Raw genomic sequence first — 22,747 nt, forward strand, 5'->3', positions numbered from 1 at the left:
CTAAACACATAGACAATTCTGGGGGAGGCAGTGCCAAAGTTCAACGCTGTTTTTCCTTCCCAGACTGAGAGCCAAAAGTCAACATTTATTTGCAAATTACTCTTCATTTATGGAGAATTCTGTGAATGACAAGATGAACCAGTGGCCAGACTGTTGACTCCATATACAAGAACACAACTGATCTCTTTGGAGGAAGAGAGAGGAATACTGTTGTAATGGCAGTATTATAGCACAGCATGGTGAAAGCTCAATTTTGATTAATTATCCATGATACTTTCCACATATATTGAAAGGAGTGACAGTTTAGCCTCTCCATCCATCACACACCCTTTCTCATCTGCCTTGGTAAAGTGTAACAGTCTGAAACATTGTCCATCATATTGAGGTTCAGACAAAATCTTATTCTGCAGTCTATCTCAATTTCAGCCTGTAGGAGTTCTTGAAAGACATTGTTGCCAAGATGATGAGAAGTGTGAATGAGAAGATACTGTCATAATACTCACACATCTTTGATACAGAAAAAAAATAAATAAATGCTCCTTGTCTGCCAATAAAACACAGCCAAAGTAAAACATTTCTCATGATCAGCATTTTCTATTTCTGTGGATCACTGCTGCATGAGTCATAGGGTGAAGGTGAAGAAGCTAAAGAGATAATTCTCCTCTAAATATAGTGGTACAGTCTATTACAGGATTGTCTGTCATGCCAGCAAACAAGTAACTGCAGCCATACATGTTGATTTCCTAAGCAACACCAACCACATGACCCATCACCTCGAGATTTTTGAGAAAAAAAGACAACCAGGTGATAAAATTGGTGACATTTTACATTTACATATTTTCTAGTTAATAGTAAGAATTTTGTTATTTTTAGTGTGCTGCAAATATTTTTGGGGATTTTCATGTAGGAATCCAATGCCTAAGTTCTACTGACATGAACATGAAAAAAAATCATTGAAAAAGGCTTTGGAAACCATACAGAGATTGCAGCACAACATCCTGCCCACATTACTGAATCAAAAATGTCCCATAGCCTTCCTCTCTCTCTCCCAAACAGATTTTCTGAAAGCAGTTCACCGTTGTTCCATTCTTGTACCTCACTGTCGAGAAAAATAACATTGGAATGAATGTGGTACATATGCTGTACTGACAAAAGCCCACATCGCTGTACTCTACATTAACCTTAGCCTTCTTTATATGCTGCCACTTGTCGATTATACTTTCATGCTGTGTCTTACTTTCAATGCCAGTGCTCTTGGCACCAACCTGTCATGCCTGATTTGTCAGGAAAGTAACATGCATACCTGTAGCACTCTATAAATAGGAACTGTTTCGAACAACACATTTATTTTCTTGCCCAAGGCTGAGCTGTAACCTGTAATGTTACAAACAAGACCTTGACTGAAAACTGACGGTCTTAAATTAGCTTGGGGACTGAAGGAACAGCAAAGTAAGACACAGCAGGAGGAAGAAAATTGTGATCATAGTAAGGAATGAAAGGAAGGTAACAGCAACAATGGAAGGAAACTTAATTCTTGAATAAGTACTGAGAGGAAAAAAAAAGTCAGAGACTCTGAAACACATCTCTAATGCAGTGCAAAAAGCAGTAAGGGCTCAGGGTAGTTTGGAAGTGACGTTATCTTATACTACTTCAACAGACTACCCTACCAGACTTGGAACAAGAGCATTCACCCTTGTCACAAGCACTCATTGTGCATTCACAGCAAAGCTACATTAATGGAAAAGTTAGGAAGTAAGAAAGAGAATGTAGTTAGGAATGAAATGTCTTGTAAATATTTCGTATTTTGATGGATCTATGATGGCCATACATAGGTCAAGCACAAAAACCTAATCAGGTTTTCCAGCTAACCAGAAGATGCCTAGAAGATGCTCTTTTTCCTTTTTCTTCTTTCTCCATTTGTGCTCATACAATTTTACAGAACATTTTAATGCTGACTAAAGTACTTTCATGACTGAGTCACGGATTACATTTGGCAGCAAATTACCTAACAATAACACTCCTCTAATAACAAAAAGTCACAATCATTTGCACAGACTTAAAGTGGTTGTTGCAATTAATGGACTGACCTAGTAGTCATAAACTAAACACTTGACACTCGATTTTCCCAACGTGATCCTTAAAACTGGCCGTTTGAACAGAGAGGCACAAGGAAAAGACTTTCTTGGAAAAGCATGCAACCCACCTCCATTAATCCTATTTGGTTGCTGCTCTGGTGTTTGGGCTTGAGGAGAATAGTAGGGCTGCTGATAAGTACTTGAAGGGAAGTGCTGGGAAGTTGGGCTTCTCCTGCAGTCCCGAATACTGGAGAAAGTCTGTGAATGTGGGATTCCTCTCTGGAATGGAGAGCAGCGGGTGAGGCGTGGTTGTGGAGGTGGGAGGTGGTCAAACTCTTCCTCGTCTTCAAGGCTATAGCGATCATATTCCTGGTCGCTGCATGTCCCCTTCTTTCCTGAGTGCAGTGATACACTCGAACTGTGTCTTGATACTGATGCTGAAGTTGAAGCATAATCTTGTCTAAGGCCTGTAAATTCCAAGAAGAGGATGACTTGGCTTCTGCTAAGGGATCAGCTCTTAACATACACTTCAATCCTGCAGACTCAGCAAGTAAGCAGACATAATTTTACAGCAAGAATTGGATTGGCAATGTGACCAAGCTGAAGATCTGCTGTAGGATTCAGCAGATCTCTTTCAGTGTCTCATTTCAGGTATCTGAGCCTGAATGACTTCCCTTGAGATTTCTTTTTAATATGTTTGTTGTTTGCTTGTTTGTTTGTTGTTTTTTTTTTTTAAAGAAAAAATAAATACAGTCATCTCCAAAATGCAATATGTGTGAGTTAGATGTGTTAGCTGCTTCTCTTAAAATAACATGAACTGCCCTCAGGGGGTGCCTATTTATTTCTCTACCAGTGAGAAGACTACATGAGTATCAAGTATTTAACTTCTAAACACCCTAAATCGGAGGAGAATTCAACATTCACCCAATTAGTTTTCCAAATCACTATTATACTTTTATATTCCTGCAATAAAAATGCTAGCAATTACATTTCCTAAACATATAAGCCATGAAAATATTCCAGCTCTCCAACCTCTCTGAACCAGAGAATTCCTGCTACCACCCAAACTCACATAAAAGGGTTGGAGGTAGGTAGCACCGTGGTATTTTAGACACGTGCATTTTACCACATTCTTCTCAAAATGTCAGTTGTTGAAAACTATCCCATTATTAGCACTGCCCCAGAAGAGCAAGTTTGCTCCAGGTTAAGTGAGGGGGAAATATCCCTCTCAGCCCTCCCACATCCTCTTTTTCCTGACTGCACAGCAGCCAGCCCTGGAAGGCATCGCCTTTCCAGCAGCTGAGTAATTCTGTGAATAGCTGGGAATAACAACTTCCTTAAATTTACAAAAAACTCTCAGCCTTAACAGATGTCTTTGTTACCATAATGGAAATTACTTAATATGCTTGTTTTTCCCTCTTGAGTGAGAGTTTCTATTCATGCAAGCAAAGGTGCATGCATAAACATTCACATAAAATGCTACCACTTTCTGCAGTGGACAACAACCATCATTCAAAGATTGTGTACAAATTGCTATGACAAGAATGAGATATAACAACACTGGAAATAGATTAGAAGAAAAACCGTATTTTTTTCCAGTTTACCTATGACCTGATTTCTTAGAGAGCTAAGTACCTGAAGTTTTTTTTAAACTTAACTCTGAAGGAGGACAGCACAGATGCCATTTAAGTAACACATTCCTTCATATGTTTGATAGTCATAAATATACATATATATTTAAATTCTGATCACCTTCACGTAATATCAGAAATTTTCCAAGCCATGACAATACACATTCACTACTTGAGAATTCAGCTCCCTTGGAAAGTTTCACACTTGCTGATTTTTTCTGCTGAATGTAACTAGTGCTACCAGACTTACAGCAAGTTCAATTGCTGACAAGTCTGGTTGGTCCGGCCACATTGGATCTCTTAATTTCTTGCTCACATTTTATCTTCATTTAACGTAGTCAGATATTATTTTGCACTGTCCTTCAGTCATCATCTCTGAACTTCCTTTGTTTTTAATAACATTATTTCCTCTTTTATGTATTACTTGGCACTCATAGAAAGTAAGAAAGATACTGTCTGTTGTCTGAATGGATTCTAAGTCAAATAGTCTTTAATAAAATAATTTTCCATAAATTATTATCAAGCCAGAATATAATGTCAAAAAAGCCCATGGGCTCAGATTTGTGCATAATCACAAGTCTTACACTAAGATGTCAAATTCCTATACCTCAAAATTAAGAATTTAAAGTATCAAAATTAATTTGAGAATTAATAAAAACAAAGTAGGGGCAAAAAAAAGTCCATGAGAACTGCTTATATTTTTATTTTCTCACGACATTTATGCATGAAAAAATGCTTTAGCATCTCCCTTCCCCCTCATATAAAATAATTTAAATAGCATGGTAAGACATTTAAAACAGCTAACTAAAAATGTGCTCAAGGGGTATGGAGCTACCAGTTGGGATCCAGCAATACATAAGAATCATGTTTTGAAACATCCAGTATCCTTAACATGAACCCAACAATGTTGACACCTTGTGCTTCCAGGTGAAAAATTTTTCCACCTGCCACTGAAGAGGTGACTCCTTTTAAGAAAGGTCCGATTGACTGAGACCAGGCAGGAGCAGTTCTGACTGTTGTGGGTGATCTTCCTCAAATTATTCTGAAAAACAATTAAGAAAAAAGCCACCTACTCTCCTCCTGTAGACGAGCCATGATCTGAACGTCGGTGAGGTCCTGCAGTTTGTATCCCATGGAGATGGAGTCATCCTCCAGCTCTGAGGTGCTCAGCTCACTGTCTATTGATGACTGTGGGCTCAAAGGGGAACTTCTAGAAATGTAACCTATGTAAAAAGAACAGATAATCTATAGTTTGTGAATATGTCTGGCCATTTCTCATTCATGACTAACTTCCCTTTATGTTACAGTAGCTTAAAATATTTATATATATAACAGATGAAAACCTTCAGAAGTATAGTGCAACCAACTAACAATTAACAAAGGGACTTGATACTCATAAGAAGTATAGTAACAGATCACAAATCCCTCTGCTTGTTCCCAAAAGAGTCCTACAGAGCCCAGACAATGAATAATTTACTGAGTTCAGTTCTGATAGCTCAGACTAGATAGTGTACTCTAAAACTATCTGCATTTGAATCCTTACGAGACTCTGGTTCTCCCTGTTTTGTTCTGAAAACTAAGTGCATATGTGCCTCCAACTTCTGCTCAGTAATCAGATTCCTTATTCTAGCAATTTACCTGTTTTTCTTTAAATTGTTTATTATCATCAGAGAAATAAGTTATTATAAAAATTAAGACTGAAAAATGATGCAACAACAGAGAAAACAATGCCTCCTTCACAGAGGTAACTTTCAGAGAGGGCTCTTGATTCTACTTTTTCCTGCATAGTTGTAAAAGTAACTAAATTGCTATTAGTTGAACGAGCTAGTTTTTGCCCAACTTTAGAGAAAATTTTTGCAAATAAAATGTAGTTTACTTCTTAATATCCTTTGGACCACCAAAGACTCACTGCCTACAGGATAATAACCACTGTGATGAAGGCTCTTAACCTGTGCTTATATCACAGATGTGTTTGCGTCCTCTAGCACAGCATCCACTAAATTTCATCATAAAATCAGCTGTTCTCCAACAGGATCTCCAACAGAAAAGCACATGCAGTGAAGTACTTTGCTTTGGAAGGATTGTAAGGGGGAAATATATTTGTTTGCCTTTTCAAATTTGCAAGTTATAATGGTTCTCTAGGTTTTGCAGAGATAGTAACAGCTGTACTCTTTTGGAGCATCAGTTGGAAACTAGACATGAGAGACAGAACTAGATGCTTTTGTTTAGGAACTAAACAGCATCCCACTGAATAGGGGAGCTTAGATATCTAGCTCACACACACCTACATGAGGCATTTAGAGTCTGTGTCTGTATCTCACCTGCTGCACCCTTATTTCTTAACAGGGTTTAGTGCACGGATTTCACACATGGTAAAGAAAATTGCACAGAGAGCAGTGTGGCACAGAGCATACCTGCTACTGCCAGCAATACAATGTTAATGCCTCTTTCCCAAGGGATTATTTTCTCCATTGCCATTTCAGCTTAAGAGAAGCCATAGATATAAACTGACTCCTGATACCTGTACTGAAGAAGGAAAAATGCAGCTCTTCACAATTAACTGAAAAAGTGGGTCTTTTTCCTAAAACTCTTGTGTCCCCTTAAAATTGGTGGCAAAAGTAAAATAAATCTTGGATAGTAGCAGTGGTGCCAGATTGAAAACAGTCATCTTTCTGCTGGCTGCTTTTCTAACAGGTAAATTCTCCATGGTGGAGTAAGAGGGAAGAAAGGGCAAAGCTGGGGACTGTTGGGGACGCTCAGGTTAACCATTATTGAGCGCTAGGCTGTTTATTAGCATTGCCTTCCCTGGCAATGCTAATCCAAAAATTAAAAATGGAATCTAAAAATTCCACTTGCCGTGGAACACAGAAAACAACCTACATTGCTAGCTAATTGCAAAATTTTAGGTCATTTTTATAAAAGAATCTCTCTGAGATGAGAGTCTATACACAATCATCTGAAAGGTGCATTGTTGTTAAATGCTAGCAAGATTAGATTTGATTAAACAATTTTGTAAGCCCCATAAATCCACAAAAAGTTAAGCATTACCTGTCCGTTCAGGTGTTAGTATTGCTTTACTGGAGGTTTTAGAGAAGCTGGGACTATTAAAGCCATTGGTATATGGGGTGAGTCTTGCAACAGGACTATAGGGAAAAGCCAAGGAGACAGGTGTAGAGAAGAGGTTCCGCCATCGGCTAGCTGTTACAGATGTGAGGGAGGAGGGGAAAGAAAAAAAAAAAAGAAAAAAAAAAAAAAGATTTATAGTTATAAATAGAATAGTGCTATTAGAGAGAAAATCATCTAACAATAATCTCTTCATTACACATCGTTTACTTATGGCAAATGGGAAATAATGGTTCAAGTTCAGCAGCAAAACAGAAGACCAGCAGAGCCTTCTACATGTAAGACTTTGTTCCACTGAGTTTTCTAGTAAGTATGTGTTGTTTGCTATTTTCTATGTATACACCATTTTGGCATATATTTATCACATACATCATTGTGTGTCAAGACAAAGTAACAGAGGAAGCAAAACCCGTTACAGTTAATAGAGAAACAAATTAAATTTGTAGTGCTCTTCAAGGAATCGTTCATGGCAATCAATCATCACACAATTGAATTACAATTATCAGCTGTGAGAGTTCAGAGACAAAGCAGTAAAATATACCCAACCAAGGGCTAAAAACAACCATAATCCCATAGCAGGCTTTTAAGCTACCATGACATATTCTCACTTCTCTTTTTACAGTGTTAAGTTTGTGGCTACAAAAGCATGAAATTTTTTCACTATTTTTGAGGACCAACCAAATAATAGAACAGAGCATATCTTTTTCTATGGATGGCTTACAACAAGGTTGAAAGGCATATGGTTTATTCAGTAATGTCACAAAGAGCTTAGAGTGGGCAAAAATACTAAAGGTTTATTTAATTTATATTCTCTTAGTTCTCCTATTAAAATAGGAATACATCTATAGTTTGGTTTGCTTATTTTTAGCATGTGTTAAAAAAAAAAAAAAGTTAAAATAAAAAATATTCATGCAGTCTTTGGAAAATAAATACTAGATAGAAAAGTTGCTGCAAGTAAAAGGAAAAGGTATACTTTTAAAAATTTAATTTCATGGAACACATTCAGATGTAAGCAGTTTGTGCAGAAGAAAAACAAAAGATCATATATTTATTTGTGATAGATTATTTTTTTTTCCTGAGAGATGCTGTTTACAGTGACACAAGGGAGGGGGCTAGGGATATACTCATATCTAGCTTAGAAATCAATGGGATAACTTTGACATTTAGCAGGAGTACTTTGCTGTGACAAGTGTTGCCAACCAGTTTCAAAACCAAAAGTCCTCAAAAGCTAAGTGTCTGGCACTGGAGTTTATATATAATCTACTCTATTATATGGACTTGTTCATCTGGTTGTTCTATGTGCTCACAGATATTCAAACAATGTTCAAGCATTCCATGTTTTAAAACCTCTCCGTCACCGAAATGATTTAGCAGGACATACAAACTTTATTTTTCCTTCTTGATAACATCAACGCAGAGTGGCCATGGGGACAGAGGGGAAATGCATCATGTTGGCAGGCTGTCAATCTCATTGCTGCAACCTTTTGGAGTAATCAATAGCTATCATTCCAAAATATAGTGTTTCCCCCATTCCTTTTGATTTGTCCCACTCAAAGAGTTTGTCCCACTCCTGGGTTTGCAAGGACAAATCAGCCTTTTGTACTCTTCCCATCAGTGCTACTAAGCTTACAGTGAAGGAAACTGCTTGTTTCCAACCCTAGCCTGCAGTGGAAGGGAAGCACCTGCAATCCTTAGTGTCTGAAGGAGGGAAGTAAGATGTAAGAATGCAAATTGTGATCTTTTCTGTCACCTCATCACAGAATTATTACAATTCCCTCATTTTTCATGATTCTAGTTCCTTAAAAAAGCTTAAAAAACAAAACAAAAGAACCCCACCCTACAGTTCATAACTAGGAGTAGCATCAGCACCACTTCTAGAAAATTGCCCAGTGCCTAGCAACACAACTGCTTCCATGCAGAGCTATTTGTCCTTAACATTTATTGAAGTGATCAGTTTAAAAGTCAAGTATGCAAGTGTTACAGGATGAAAAGGAGAGCAAACTCAGATGACCACAACTCTACAAACTAGTGTGTAATACAATGGCTAGGGATCAGATTAACTCAAAAGAAGGCAGAAACTAAACTGCTTCACAGCATTCACTTAAAGAAACATGCATGATAGTATAGATCTAAATATCATATACACAGCTAATACTTGCCACTTCCACTAGAAGTCATCAGTGAGGAGCAAAGGATGACAGTTCCTTAAAATTCTATTTTTCTGCCTACCACAAGATCTGGTTTTGTCACAGTCTGATCATTTGCCAGGCCAATTAGCTGCCAGCATGTTCTCACCCACAGATGTGGTCAACCATACAGCACGAATAAACATTATTCATTACTCTGTACAATCACTACTGTGAGCTGGCCCATGAAGCACAAAGCAACAGTTATCATGACTGTGAAAGCAAGAACCCACAGTACAAATATAATCAGTATTTATGGCAAAACAGATTCCAAATTACTCTTTCAAATAGTATGGGTTCTCAAGGGAAGAGAGAGAAGGATGCCAACAAACTCTAGAGAAATACTGTTCTAATGTCCCCAGTTCTACGGCTTTTGGTCACCATGTACCATCTATAGCCTGAGAGTGTTTAAACTTCACCTAAGAACTGACATTGTTTATATATACAATTAGTTTCATTATTTGGGATCAAATATAGAAAAACATTTTCATTAGGTTTCAAATCGAAATATCAAAATGAAGTACATAGTGAGTGCCTCAGCAGTATTAACAAAGACAGCAAAATCAGACTTACTTAGGTCTTGTGTTATACCAAAAATATAAAAAGGTACGTAGGAAAAGACTGATACGTACATCTAAGAAAAACTATAATTTAATGTAAAAATTTGTAAAATCACAGAATACTGAAATGGATAGTCATTTTAGGACAGTTATTTTACTCCAAACTGATTCTGAGACTGCCCTGATTAGCACAGTAAAACACTATTACTCATGCAAAGATTTGCACTTCCTTCACTGTTTGCAGCAGACTCTTTCCAGAGAATGAGACAATGTTGTGATGACCCTTATTTTAAATTTAAAAGTCCATCTGTTAGACTCCGATTTTTATAATATTTGTAGTTTTTCTTAAAGCCCCAACTCTGGTTATCCAGAGATGATTAAAAAACTCACCTACCCTTCAAAAACAAGGAAGTTTCTAAACCCTTGCATTTGAATAGAAATTTGAATAATCCCTCTCCGAGTGCCTTATACTGAAGACACACTAAAGGAAGCTTAGGGATATGGTTTAGCTTAGGGATATGGTTTAGCTTAGGGATATGGTTTAGCTTAGGGATATGGTTTAGTGGGGACTGTTAGTGTTAGGTTAGAGGTTGGACTTGATGATCTTGAGGTCTCTTCCAACCTAGAAATTCTGTGATTCTGTGATTCTGTGAAGAAAAAGTTTCAGCCATGGAAAGGAAAGCAAGTATACCTAAAGAACGATCAAGAGAAAAGAAGCAAAAAAAAAAATAAATCTATTTGACTTACTCATGGAAAAGTATTAAATGCATTAATAATTAGAATTCTTGAAGTATGAAGCTGTTGGCCTTTTATGCCAACAAATGGAATTAATGTTCTTTAATATGAAAATATAAATTGTCCTAGTCTTCAAAGTAAACAGTTAGAATGGAAGTGCCCCATGATTTTCCTGGATTTGATCAATTCTTAATAACTAGATTGCTGATAGCATAACGTGTTATATATACTATAACTACTACATATACAATAATATTTTTTAAAAAGACTTCTCAAAATGTCTACATGTACATAATCAAACTAAACCTTTCCTTTAAAAGTTAAATCAGCAACAAGGGGGATTTTTCATAACTTTAAAATGTTCACTAAGACAACTGAAAATTTAAAAAATTAATTAAGATCTCATTTTTATAACTTTTCTGGAGATATCAGAAGCTACAGTAGACTAGAGTAATAACTCTGAGCAACTATATACACAGAAATATTCACCATATTGATTGTTGTTAATAATCAACTTTTGATGAGAACTGATGGAAAAATTTACGTGAAAATGGCAGTGAGGAAACATATATATGGAATTTCATGGCTCAAAAGTAATGGAACACACTGCAAACTCAGAGCATGCTGTACCATACCTAAAACAATTCCTTTATTAGAAGCAATTCCTAATTTAAGCCACATAAGGTACTCTAATCACACATACAAAAATCTGGTCTTGAAAGCCAAGCCAAAATGTACTATTAAAATTAATGGGATCATTCATAAGCTGGGACACAAGGTAAAAATGCCATTGACCCTCATCATGTTCTAATTTTGTGGAGTTACACTGAAGCAGAACAGAGACAGATTGAGCGCTGGTGCTGTATGTAAAACACTGTACTACCTAAGGATAACAGCTTCCAAGAAACCAAAAGAAGTACATGCACATTTTAAATACCGTCCATTTTCATAACTCCACTATGAAACTCAGTTTGACAGAATTCTGTAACATGGCAACTTACCTTCTCTCTAACAACACAAATGAAAAATATTTCTTTGCTATAAAACAGAAAATAAAGTCATAAAAAATGTATAATATTACTGACTAAACAAATTATATTTGAGTTACCATCTAGGCTGTTCATCCACTCAATTAGCTTAAGTTTTAGATAAGCCTTCCGGCTAGAGACAAAAATACCTTTTGAATTCAAATCTAAAAAATAAACTGAATTGTATATATACATTTATTTGAACACAGGTACTAACTACATGTCTTCAACAAAATCTCTCCATTGAGAGAGCCAAAAAATTGGAGGAGTATTTACAATACTGTCAATTCGGTAAGTTCAAAACTGCAGGTCAGGATAAATCTAGGGTCTTCTGCTGTGCCCTGTGCCCCTGCACTGTCACCAGGTCCTGCCATCATATCAGTCACACAGCCCTTTCTTGGTGACATACTTTCTTTTTAGAAGGAAACCCAAACTACTTCTGTGGTACATTCTGTATATGGGCAGTTGCACAACATCTACGCTTAAAAGAAAAATGTCTTTCCCATGAGTAAAATACACAACCCTGCATGGGAAATACAGGTATTTCATTGATCACTGGGGAAATTAAAGAGTGCTAGAAGAAAATTCAAAACCCACTCCTTACTGTAGTCTAAACCAGCTAAGAGGCATCATCCAACTGAGACATATGTAAAAACACCCTCCCAAAGATACGTTTTTAACCTTAGTTTTATATCCCTGTAAAATGGTGATTCAGAGTCTGCAAACTCCTCCAGAGGGTATATGTATGCCTGGGAACAAGTGAGTGGCTAATACATTTGAAAAGACAGACAAGGTAGGGAGATGCAAGTTTCCACTACTTGCTGAATATTGCAATTTTGAGGAAATTTCTTAAGAAGTGGGAAACATGGGTTCCTACTACTCACTGTGTAGATCTGCTCAGGTTCTTAGAAAACCCAGAGCTCAGTTTTAACAGTTTAACAGTTTTAAACAGTCCTAGGTGGACAAGAGGTGCTATACACCCAGCTGCATCCAATGCCGTGCTGCCACTGTGCAGGGATGGATCTCCAGGTTCCTAAATTTCAAAGCAAAGCCTAAGCAGATCTTGTCTCTCAACTACCTCAGTAGCTCTCCAGCAGAAGGAGCTCAGAAGTACACACAGTCCTTAGGCCTGCATCACATGCTGAGGCATTCAGCTTCTGTGCTCAAAAGAGAATAACATCTTCCAGCATTTATCAGAACACTGTGCATCCAAGCTACCCTCTGCAATTACCAGACTAAAAACCTGTCTGTGAAAAATTTGGCTTTTTATTAGTTAAAAATATTATGAATTCTGGGCCTCTAGTAACTGGGTGTATGAGCATCGAGTTGTACTTGTAAAATTGGAAGTTAGTCTGGAGCATGTATATATCCCCCTCTTGTTGAATATTATTATACCACGAAGTCTCAACTTTTCAAGCATCACACTCTTAGTTCCAGTCTCCCACAGCAGTCGTGGTCATCTCAACAGCTTGTTTTAGCTCTTATGGTTTCAAAACCACAGCTGTATTTCCCTTAGCCACTCAGTTACCAGTAGAAACTTTGCCATCAGCATAGAGTCACATTTCATATGTTTAATGCACATTTTCACTCACACTGAATCTGGCATTGTCCAAAACTATTTCCCTGCACTGCCATGCCCATCTCACAAAATGCTCCTGGGGCTTGTTTGCTCTTTTTGTCCCTTGATGTCTTGTTCAAGAGAGGCAAGGTACCTCATTTTCCCCAGATGCAATGATGACAAAGATAAACTCTGTAACTGTAGACCACACAAGTCCATAAACAAGGGTCTCCAAAATAAAATGTTGTGTATGTATTTATCCTTAAACCTCCATAATCAAACTGCAATGGTTGAATAAATAAATAAATGCCAATATTTTCCTTCGGTTTTCTTTGTTTTTCTATGCTAAATTATATGGCTTCATGAACTCTTAATGTAGGTTAGCTAGTGAGAAATTACATATCAATTACATGTTTTCATTTGATTGCTTTTTGCAAGAATGCGATTCTGCTACAAAATTCTACATTTTCGCAGTGTTTTTAGTAGTCAATACACAGGACTGCCATGTAAAATAAGTAAATAAATCAAAAAGAGAGATTAAATACTCTTTTTACAAAAAGAACAATCCAAATCAACTTCAAATTCCATGTCAAATGTCTGAAGAGAACAACTGCCACTATGGCTAGACCACACAGTGATACATTAGGAGGAGCCCAGAGAATTAATAAAGACTGCCCACTTTCAAATAATGTTAGTTTTAAGTGTATGTGAGTCCTGAAAAAGCTTGTTTCCCAATTCATTCAGATAAAGCAAGTCCTTTTTGAAAAATACCGTAAAAGGATTAAATATTAGTGTAGAATGAGAAAGTAGTTCTGTTGGTTTGTATTGGTTTACTACTGTCTAAATACATCAAACTACAGCAATTCACATACCTCAAGATCTGCCCCCCACAAAGATAGCATAGGCCTCTTTTAAAAGTACAATCAGAAAGTGTATCTAAATGGCAGTAGTTTCTAGAACTTCCACCTAGTACAGCAAAGCAATGTAATCAACAGCATGTGTTTGGCACACTGCAACTGGTGAACAAAATATAAATCTAAATAAGACTTGGGAATGCTGTACTTTGTATGACATATTCCAGCTGTGCCAATTATTACCTACCAGTATGGGCAGATAAGTTTTCTACATTTTTTAAGACAGATGAGCTACTCTATTTCAAAGAAATTTAATGAAAGGCTGATCTGAAAATCATCTTTGGACACATTATATACTGGAAAAATTACTACGTTACATTCCAACTGCAGTGCACTGAATTGCAGAGTCTCTAACCACCACTCCCCAACCCAACTTTTTCATAAAATTGATTTTTTGAAGGTATTCAAAAAAATAGAAAGAAAATGGAATTGAGAGCTATAAGTTACATGCCTCCTACAAAAATAAAATAAAATAAAATAAAATAAAATAAAATAAAATAAAATAAAATAAAATAAAATAAAATAAAATAAAATAAAATAAAAATAAAGAAAGAAAGGAAAAAAAGGATACCTTCCCTTGTAAAAACTATGTGCTTTGGATAATTAGTTTTTTGTTTTTGTTTTTTTTCTTTTAGTTTGCCTCTTCTTTTTAGGTGAACTTTTAATCAACCAGTTATATAAACAGTCAAGTACAGATGCTTCATGAAAAATGTAATTATCTCAGCATTTATTTTCTTTCCGGGCACACAACTCTCCCTGCATGCACAGATCCAAAAACAAATTTTCAGGGAAGAGGTAACAGACAAATCTGGCTTCCTAGTCTCCCTTTTTAGAGAAATTGGCCAAATATGGTGCTGAAATACTAGACCTAAGGAATGACCTAGGGCCCAAATATCTGTTCTCTCCCCAGCTCCCATATTCAGCAAGTGCCATTTTATATAAACTGCTAGTCTGATGTATTTTCCTCCTGTTTAGTGGATTCTTAATCAGAATCATAAGCATACAAGCTCTCACATTTCAACTAGTCTGAAACAAGATACAATTACCTAAGCAGAAGACTCATTCTCATGAGAATTACTACATAAGATAACCTGGAACAAATCTATAGCCCCATATAGTCTTCTGCCAAACTATAATAATCTCATTCATTAAGAAGGGTGTTTGCATCACTTAATGTTAAGAGTCTTCAAACAAAGAACTAGGAGCTTCCAGAATAAGGAATTCTTACTAAAGGACACTGTGAATGCTAAATTTTACACAGGGAGACCACACAAATTCACTCAGGAGGAATCCACCAAAGGTTAAATGATTACATCTAAATCAGAAATCACATCTGGTTCAGTCAGTCTCTGTACTGGAAATACATTTGTGAGTGTCAGGGAAAGCGTGTATGCTCTTTCACCTTGTTATCACTCTCTTCTAGTTATCTATTTATAGTGCTTTAGGGCACAGGAACCTGTGTCACAGAGACACAATAAAGACGCACTTATGTATAGACATTTATGGCTGACCTCGTCACCACAGGACAGAATATACTCAAAAGAGAAAAAACAGGGCATGATTCACCTTCCCTCCGCTTTAAAAGGACAAGAGCTGTGCCTGTTTGTCTCCACTGACTACAAAAGGAGCCCAGTGTAACTGGCTCAGATACAGATCTCTGCATATATTCAAAAGAAACTAACTCTGACAACATTCATTACAGGGAACAATAAACAGAGCTTAGAAGCAGATTTGAGAGACTGCCTTCAGTTTTCTCTTTCTCAAAGCAAATGAAAAAGACAACTCCTCTGTAGCACTAAAGCACAGCAATGCTTGCAATCATCCAACCTAAACGGTTTTCACAATCCAATTAAAGTTGTTGCACATCTTTCTTGGCAGCTTGAAGGGGAGGCCTTGCTACCTTCCTACAGGATGATGTTTTACCCCAGCCCTCCCCACGCCATCCTCTCAGCTGTACTGGTACACTGTACCAGCAATTAAAACTGCCCTTGCAAGACTTCATGCTCAATTAGACCAATTAATTCATCTTTACTAAAATGAACTTTTTGTAATTTTTTTTTTTTTTTTTTTTTTTTTTTTTTTAATAAAGAAGAGTTCTTTGTTCCAATTTACCAGGAAGATGCTGGCAAGTTGTCAGGACATTTGAGAGAGATGGAGAAACAGAAAAGAGCAGCAGGAATGTGGGGCTGATGAAGTTACCATTGCCTCCAAAAGAAATGCTTGTTAGAGAACAGCCTCTACGATGTGCCAAAAGGAAGGTGAGATGAACTTAATGTCTTACAATAATTACTTACTTACACATATAGCACAGAGCAGAGTAACATCATTGGAAATTCCATCATATTTTGATTTTAACAATTAGCATCCAAAAAATGTCATGTAATCATCTCAGCTAGCAGATCTGAAAGGGAAGCAGTTCCTGCAGGCAAGACTGAAGTTAGAACAGGATGTGTATGCCTGCTGAAGAGAAAGTGGGTTATATTTCCATATAAAAAGATTAGAGGAAGACACAACCATAGCAACCTAAGTTGTCTTATTCCACATGTGGAATAAGTGGATCGACGGGATAAGGGATAAGTGTGAAATATGTGGATCAACGAGAGACTTGCAGGTTTCTTTACACCACAGAGCAGAGCAGAGTGTCAAAGAGCCCAGAACAGGAGGAGGCTGGTACATCTATCTACCTAAAGAAACATAAGACCTTGATGAAAAACTAACACCAGTTCCACAATCAGCACAGCTTCACTAGCAACTAACAGCATCCAAACTATCCAGTATAACTAATCTGGTCTCACATAGTTCAAATAACCTTGCAGAAAGCTCCACCCCCTACCAATTTATGAATGGTGTTTTCATTCCTCTAGTGTGAAACAGGTGTCCTCACAGGGGCATTCCCATTCAGTCTACAAAATGGAAAAGCAGATTTAAGCAGAGCAGTGTCAGAAGATATGGCACACATATCGTTTTAACATTCTGAGCATAATGATCAGTGTAAATCACATTTTTCTCCCTATCCATTTAACACTGCCTGCTAATCCAAAGGGAAAATGCTTTGGTTGGCACAATTTGTGAAATACTTTACATATTCCTTTTTAAACCACAGGTCTGTCATTGATTACTCATATTACCATTCTGAAAAAGACATATTCTGTAACAACACCATCAACAAAATCAGAAATCTCATGCTTATTGCATAAGCATGGTGAAGATGATCTCAGTTGTTTGTTTGTTTTTTGTTTGTTTGTTTGTTTTGTTTGTTTTTCCTTTGAATTCATTAGGTTTGTTAACTGCTTTGTCTATATTTCAGTGATTGTGTGATACAGCAAAATCTCACAGAATACTATGGGAAACATACCTGCAATCACTCAGTGCAGGTTTACACGTTCCTTTTGCTATAGTTGTTTTTGTTATTTGTGGATGACTAAGTCTTGAAATGAAAACTGCCCTTTAGTTTTTTTCTTTAAATGCTGGCTTTCAGGTCTGAAGTGTCTCCCAGGTCTGAGAAATAGCCTGCCTGGGTCTCAGCAGCTCTCTTAACTAACCTGCTGCTTGCCAGCCCTGGAAATCTGTGTATGCCATATCACTCATACCACTCCCACCCAGCAGACATTTGCTCTGCAGAACAGTACAATGTCCTCTTCGAGGTCTGAAGGAATCATGGGAATGTCTGCAGATAAACAAGCATCCAGGATTATGCAGCTGCAGGAGTTATCTCCACAGCCTAGATAATTCAACACCTGCAGCATCCTCATCAGAGATACTTTACCAGGATGTAGCTCTCACGCAGTAGGGTTAGTAACTATCAGTTTGAGATGACTGTGCGGTACTATCACCACAGTTCTGTGGTGATATCAAAAATAGATGAAGAACTTAAATCTGTTTTCTCTGACTCAGAACTTCCACACCATGTCCCTTGGAGAGGTGCTTTTGACTGCAAAGGTATCAACAATGTGGATTTGTGGAAGGGGATGCTATCTAAGCAACCTAACATGAAAATAGACTGTTGTAGGGTTTGTCTTTTGCATGTTGTTCCTGTGCAAAGCTTATATAGTATTCACCGGAATAAATACAATTAGTATTTCCTGTTTCTACATAAAATGTATCAAGTTATGTAACCAAGTTTCAGGTATACTGTAAAGAAGCCAAAGAAGTTTAAAGTCTAAAGCCAGGACCATAATCTAATAAAGTCATTAAAAAATAAATAAAAATAATAATATAAATATATATATATATTTTTTAAAAAAGCTAATTAAGCTGCCCTAACCAGAAGAGGAGATGGAAATTGCCCCATAAGAAACACCTACTATCCCAGAACTAGATCTCAAGGACAGGTCAGAAGATTTTGAGACAGAAAGTAGTTACCAGGATTGCTATTTAGAGAGACTATGTGACTCACTCTTCAGAAGGGAGGTGGGAAGTAATACCTCTACAAACCTTCCAAGGCACATTCTCTTGAGTATGCTGAATTCAACACCCTCACTAGCCAAGATTCTGGATCAACAAAGAGGAAAACTTAGTATTATCTATAAGCATAATAATGCATGTTAGGGTGAGGGGGTGGGGGGTAGGGAGGGTTGCTAACAGTATTGGCCCATGATTAAAAAAACTGTGCACTTAAGTAAGCACTTCATCATCCTAAAAAATATCTGGTGATAAAGTTGACTTAGGAGAAACCTGACCTGTCATTCCTTTGGACATGGTTACCTATTGTTCAAAAGTGGGCTTTTAAGCTGCTACTCCATCTGGTACATACATTGGGTATGAGACTTCTGTTATAGGTTCTTATGTTCCCCAGTCACGCAGCTGTGTCCCTTGGGACTACCTGGATAGGGGGAGTTTGCCAAGGTGAAGGAGCAGCAGTATCACATCCCCTATTCACATAGATGCTGCATCCACCCATGTACAAGATATGGAGATGCAGTGACAGTCTTTTTCAGCTACAGTAAAAGCTACTGACAGCTGGCAAATGTAAAATCATTTTTGGACAATTCTCTGTCAGATTACTCCTTAAGCTACAAGTTATGAGAATGGGCATTTCCATGCGCATCTTTCTTGCGGCTCGAAGACAGTTGTTTCCCAGAACAAGTCTACTCCACATATCCACTCAATTCTTTACTTAATAAAGACCAAATAGACCTGTTGCTGAAAGATTATTTTGACAATACTATATTGAGGGACTTCTAAATGACTCTTACACCACTGAGAAAAGTTGTTCTTTATGTCCACACTCTACAAGCATGCCATGAACTAAAGTTATAAGAATAAGATGATTTTTTTTCCAGAACAACTATATGAGTATACCAGAGGCTCCTTCCAAGGCAGGTCATGGATTCACGTTCTTTTCACATTCTTAACAAACAAAGCTATGTTACATTCAGGTCTCCAGTGCAGACCTGACCTTCCTGACATTGGCACAACTGCAAGAACACCATGCCTACCTCTGTAATGTGTATCAGAAGAACCCCACTGTGTCTAGTCAAGTTTTGCAAAGTCCTCCTCAAGCAAAATCTCTGACTACAGGCAGTCAAACTCCAGAGTTTTAAGCAGTTTTGTACTAATTACTGCCAGCTAACACAAGAGCATTAATTTATTGTATTTTCAGTGACATTAGAAAGAGTAAATCCTGAATATTAGTTTGTCAAATTTTAGGCCATAAAGAATAGTTTTCAAACTCCTTTCAAAGTTATTTGATATTCATCTCATTAGCAACCAAAATACTTTAAGGACCTAACATAAAGACATTGCAATGACACCGAAGTCAGCTTTTCATGATTTTAATAGTTTTTAGATTAGCAATCTGATTTTCTACTACTAGGAGTTTTCTTCTCCTGCTATCTAGGATATGAGATATAATTACAAAAGCTTATCATAACACCAATTTTTTTTTACTTCTTTTTTTTTTACCTTCCTTCCTGCCTTAATATTAAGGAAACATTATGAATGTCTCAGGTTAATTTTACAGTGGTGGAAGGCCTGCTTTCCATGGATCAATTCCAGTTTACCACAACATACATAAACACTGTGAATTCATTTTATTTGATAGTTGATAATTCTTACAAAAGCAATGGTATGGAAGCCAATCTGAATTTTAGCCACACAGGAGAGGAGAAGTGGAGAACAACATTTTGCAAAATTCAGTGTGCCCTTCATCTTTAATAAATTCTGTGGTCAGTATTCAGATCAACTAATTTTCAAAGTTTATACTCAACCTCCAGTCCTACCTAAACAGCTGTGCTCCCCTCTGCCCCTTCCAGCCACTTGAGAAAGACAGCATGAGATGAATCTTACTCTGCGGACATCTGTTTTTCAGCAGACACCTCAGTCCCTGACTAGAGATGTCAAGCCTGACATTTAAGAAGGTTTAAGTAAAGAAATTTTAACCTTATCTTGAAATCATTTACAGCATGTTTAACACAGAGAAATACAGACATACATGTATATGGTAGCTAGAGATGTGAAAATTGAAATACTAGGAGTATCATGACATGTATTTAAATTGGATCCAAGGGACTATGTATATATATATCCACGTATATCATCCATGCAGCACTGTACTGCCATGTTTGGATTTACTGAAGCTAGACAAGTTTGACGTATTACCAGGAGCAAGTCTTATGGTATACTTATGTTTTGATAAAGCAACACTGAGATCTTGTATGTGCTCCATATACATGTTTACCTTTCAAGACCACTTGCAAGACCACCAAGAACATCAGAGGCTTTCATCTTGTCAGCAATCTGCTTTCTACATAGCAAAAAATGACAGGTGCCATCTAAATTCTTAAATCCAGTCTGAGAAGGAGGCCTGATTTCAAAACCAGCTAACCTGATAGGGCTTTTTTGTGCAGAAATAAAGTCTCTCTAATCTCTAACAACTGTACATTAGATGGGTCCAGTTTACTCAGCCAGAAGCAGTTTAAAATGCTCAATGATTGTACTCATTTGGAAATGTTTTCAACCCTAGAGAACAACAGCTGCTTTGTGATCTCTTGAGTCTTTGTGTCTTTGTACTGGTAGATCTACAATTGTCAGTGCAATCATGTTTCTCTTCCTGTGAATTCAGTACAAAAGTCATTGCAACCACAGCAGTCACACAACATTTTGCTGGACAGGCTCCCTTTCTGCAGCTTGAGTCTCAGGTGCTGAATAAAGGAATGGAGGAGACAGTAATGAAAGAGCCATTCCAACAACAACAAGAAAATCACATCAACTAAAACTCTACACAAATATATAAGAATTACGGCAAACCGTATAAGCAAACACAAGGAGCTTTCATGATCTTCTGTTGAAGCTCTCCTATTCCTTTAGTCTATACATTGGACGAGAGGAAAAGCAAAAACAGTCTATGACTGAGCAGTTAGCATACTACTTCAGAGAAGGGCCTAGGGTTCCTCTCTATTAATGAGAGAATTTCATTTCCACCTGCCACATAGGATAGAAGACAGTTCCAAGCAGACATATACTATACTGTTAAGCAGACACACTAACAACAATTAAAATCCAAGTCAAACAGATGTAATTTTTTTTTTCTCAGAAGAACTACTGGCTGCAAGAAAAATATAGCTAATTTGAATTTCCTAAATTTAAAATGTTGATAGCATATGTAATTCTTTTTCTTTTGTACATTGACTCATTTCTTTCAAATAGAGCCCACCATCTCCAATGGAGGTAAGGATAACAGGTAAGGAGCCTGTTCTGTAAACAACAGACTCATAGAATGACAATTTCACACCCTTCTCTTAACAGTGTAAGATAATAATTACATACCAGATGGAACCGAAATATATGTGTTCATATGGATATAACTTTATCATATCACAAAGTGAAAAAGATCAAATAATTCAAGCATTAACCCTATGTTTTTTCTAACACTATGGGTAAGTCCCAAATCTCCCCTACATCCAAGAAACAGCCTTAAATGCAACATTACAGTTTCCCCTACAACTGTGTCTACCTGATGCCTTTATTTACATTTTAAACCTTTGGCAGGAGGGTTTTGCAAGGGACACTCTCTAGATACATTTCTGAATCTAACACTCTCTTGCAAGATGTCACACTTCTTTTTGTGTGCACAAGTGGCACAAGTATAGCCACTGCCTATACCACATCAGAGCAGAAAAGGTAAAAGTTAGGCTCAAATCAAGGTTAAAAGCAGCACTACCCTCCAGGAGCCCTGTGCTTTTTGGATACACAGAGCAGGTGTCACAGTGACAAGGTTATTATGAGAAGGTGTTAACACTTTTACTCAAAGCAGAGAAAAGATATAAAATCCTTCAAAAAATAAAAGATATTGTAAAATACAGCTTTCATCCAAATAGGTCAAAAACCACAATGCTGGGATTAAGAAAATTCTGATACAGGTTTAAGTGACTGATAAATGTAACAGGAAAGTATCAGGAATATACATCCTACTGTAGAATTAAGGTTCAACACCAATCTAGCATCACACTTAGAAGCACTAACAAGATAGCCACTTCTAGAAAAATGAGTAAAATGACATATAGATATTTGATATAGATACCATTGTCATCATTATTATTGTCTGTGGGGTCAGGACTTCTGTAATGACAATTTTTAGAGAGACTACTCTCTTCAGACTCCCAAGAGAAAGACTGTCTCCCCCTGGCACTAACTCAGAGCATGTTGCTAAATTTAGGCTCTTCTAAAAAAATTTCAGACACCTCTCCAGAGACACCCTAAGCAAATTTTGCCTTGTCAGTACTTCCCGTAGGTATCTACACTGCAGTGAGAACTGAACAGACGTTTAACAAACAGGCAATACTTGCTTCTTGCAAACAAGTAACACAGAAAAGAGAGAGGAGTATAACACTATCAACAAAGAGTACAGTACGACAGAGAAAGCATGAGAATAGCACAAAACAGAATAGTCAAAAGCACACAAGTTACAGCAACACCATCAACACAATTATTACACTT

At 37.1% G+C, this 22,747-nt stretch overlaps 1 protein-coding gene across 2 annotated transcripts in view; it reads right to left on the minus strand.

Moving 5' to 3' along the window:
* SLAIN1 (SLAIN motif family member 1) overlaps positions 1–22,747 on the minus strand; it is a 49,387-nt gene that overhangs the window by 14,393 nt on the left and 12,247 nt on the right. Inside the window, exons 3-5 of one of the 2 annotated variants that reach the window (XM_027442878.3) lie at positions 6,755–6,904; positions 4,780–4,929; positions 2,204–2,542 (exon numbers count right to left, since the gene is read on the minus strand). In XM_027442878.3, coding sequence (XP_027298679.1) covers positions 2,204–2,542; positions 4,780–4,929; positions 6,755–6,904 — 639 coding nt within the window. The remainder of the gene's footprint in view (positions 1–2,203; positions 2,543–4,779; positions 4,930–6,754; positions 6,905–22,747) is intronic. The other variant, XM_072032465.1, reaches the window with a different exon arrangement.

The sequence above is a fragment of the Anas platyrhynchos genome, chromosome 1 (genome assembly GCF_047663525.1).
Source record: "Anas platyrhynchos isolate ZD024472 breed Pekin duck chromosome 1, IASCAAS_PekinDuck_T2T, whole genome shotgun sequence".
Taxonomy (NCBI): Eukaryota; Metazoa; Chordata; class Aves; order Anseriformes; family Anatidae; genus Anas; species Anas platyrhynchos.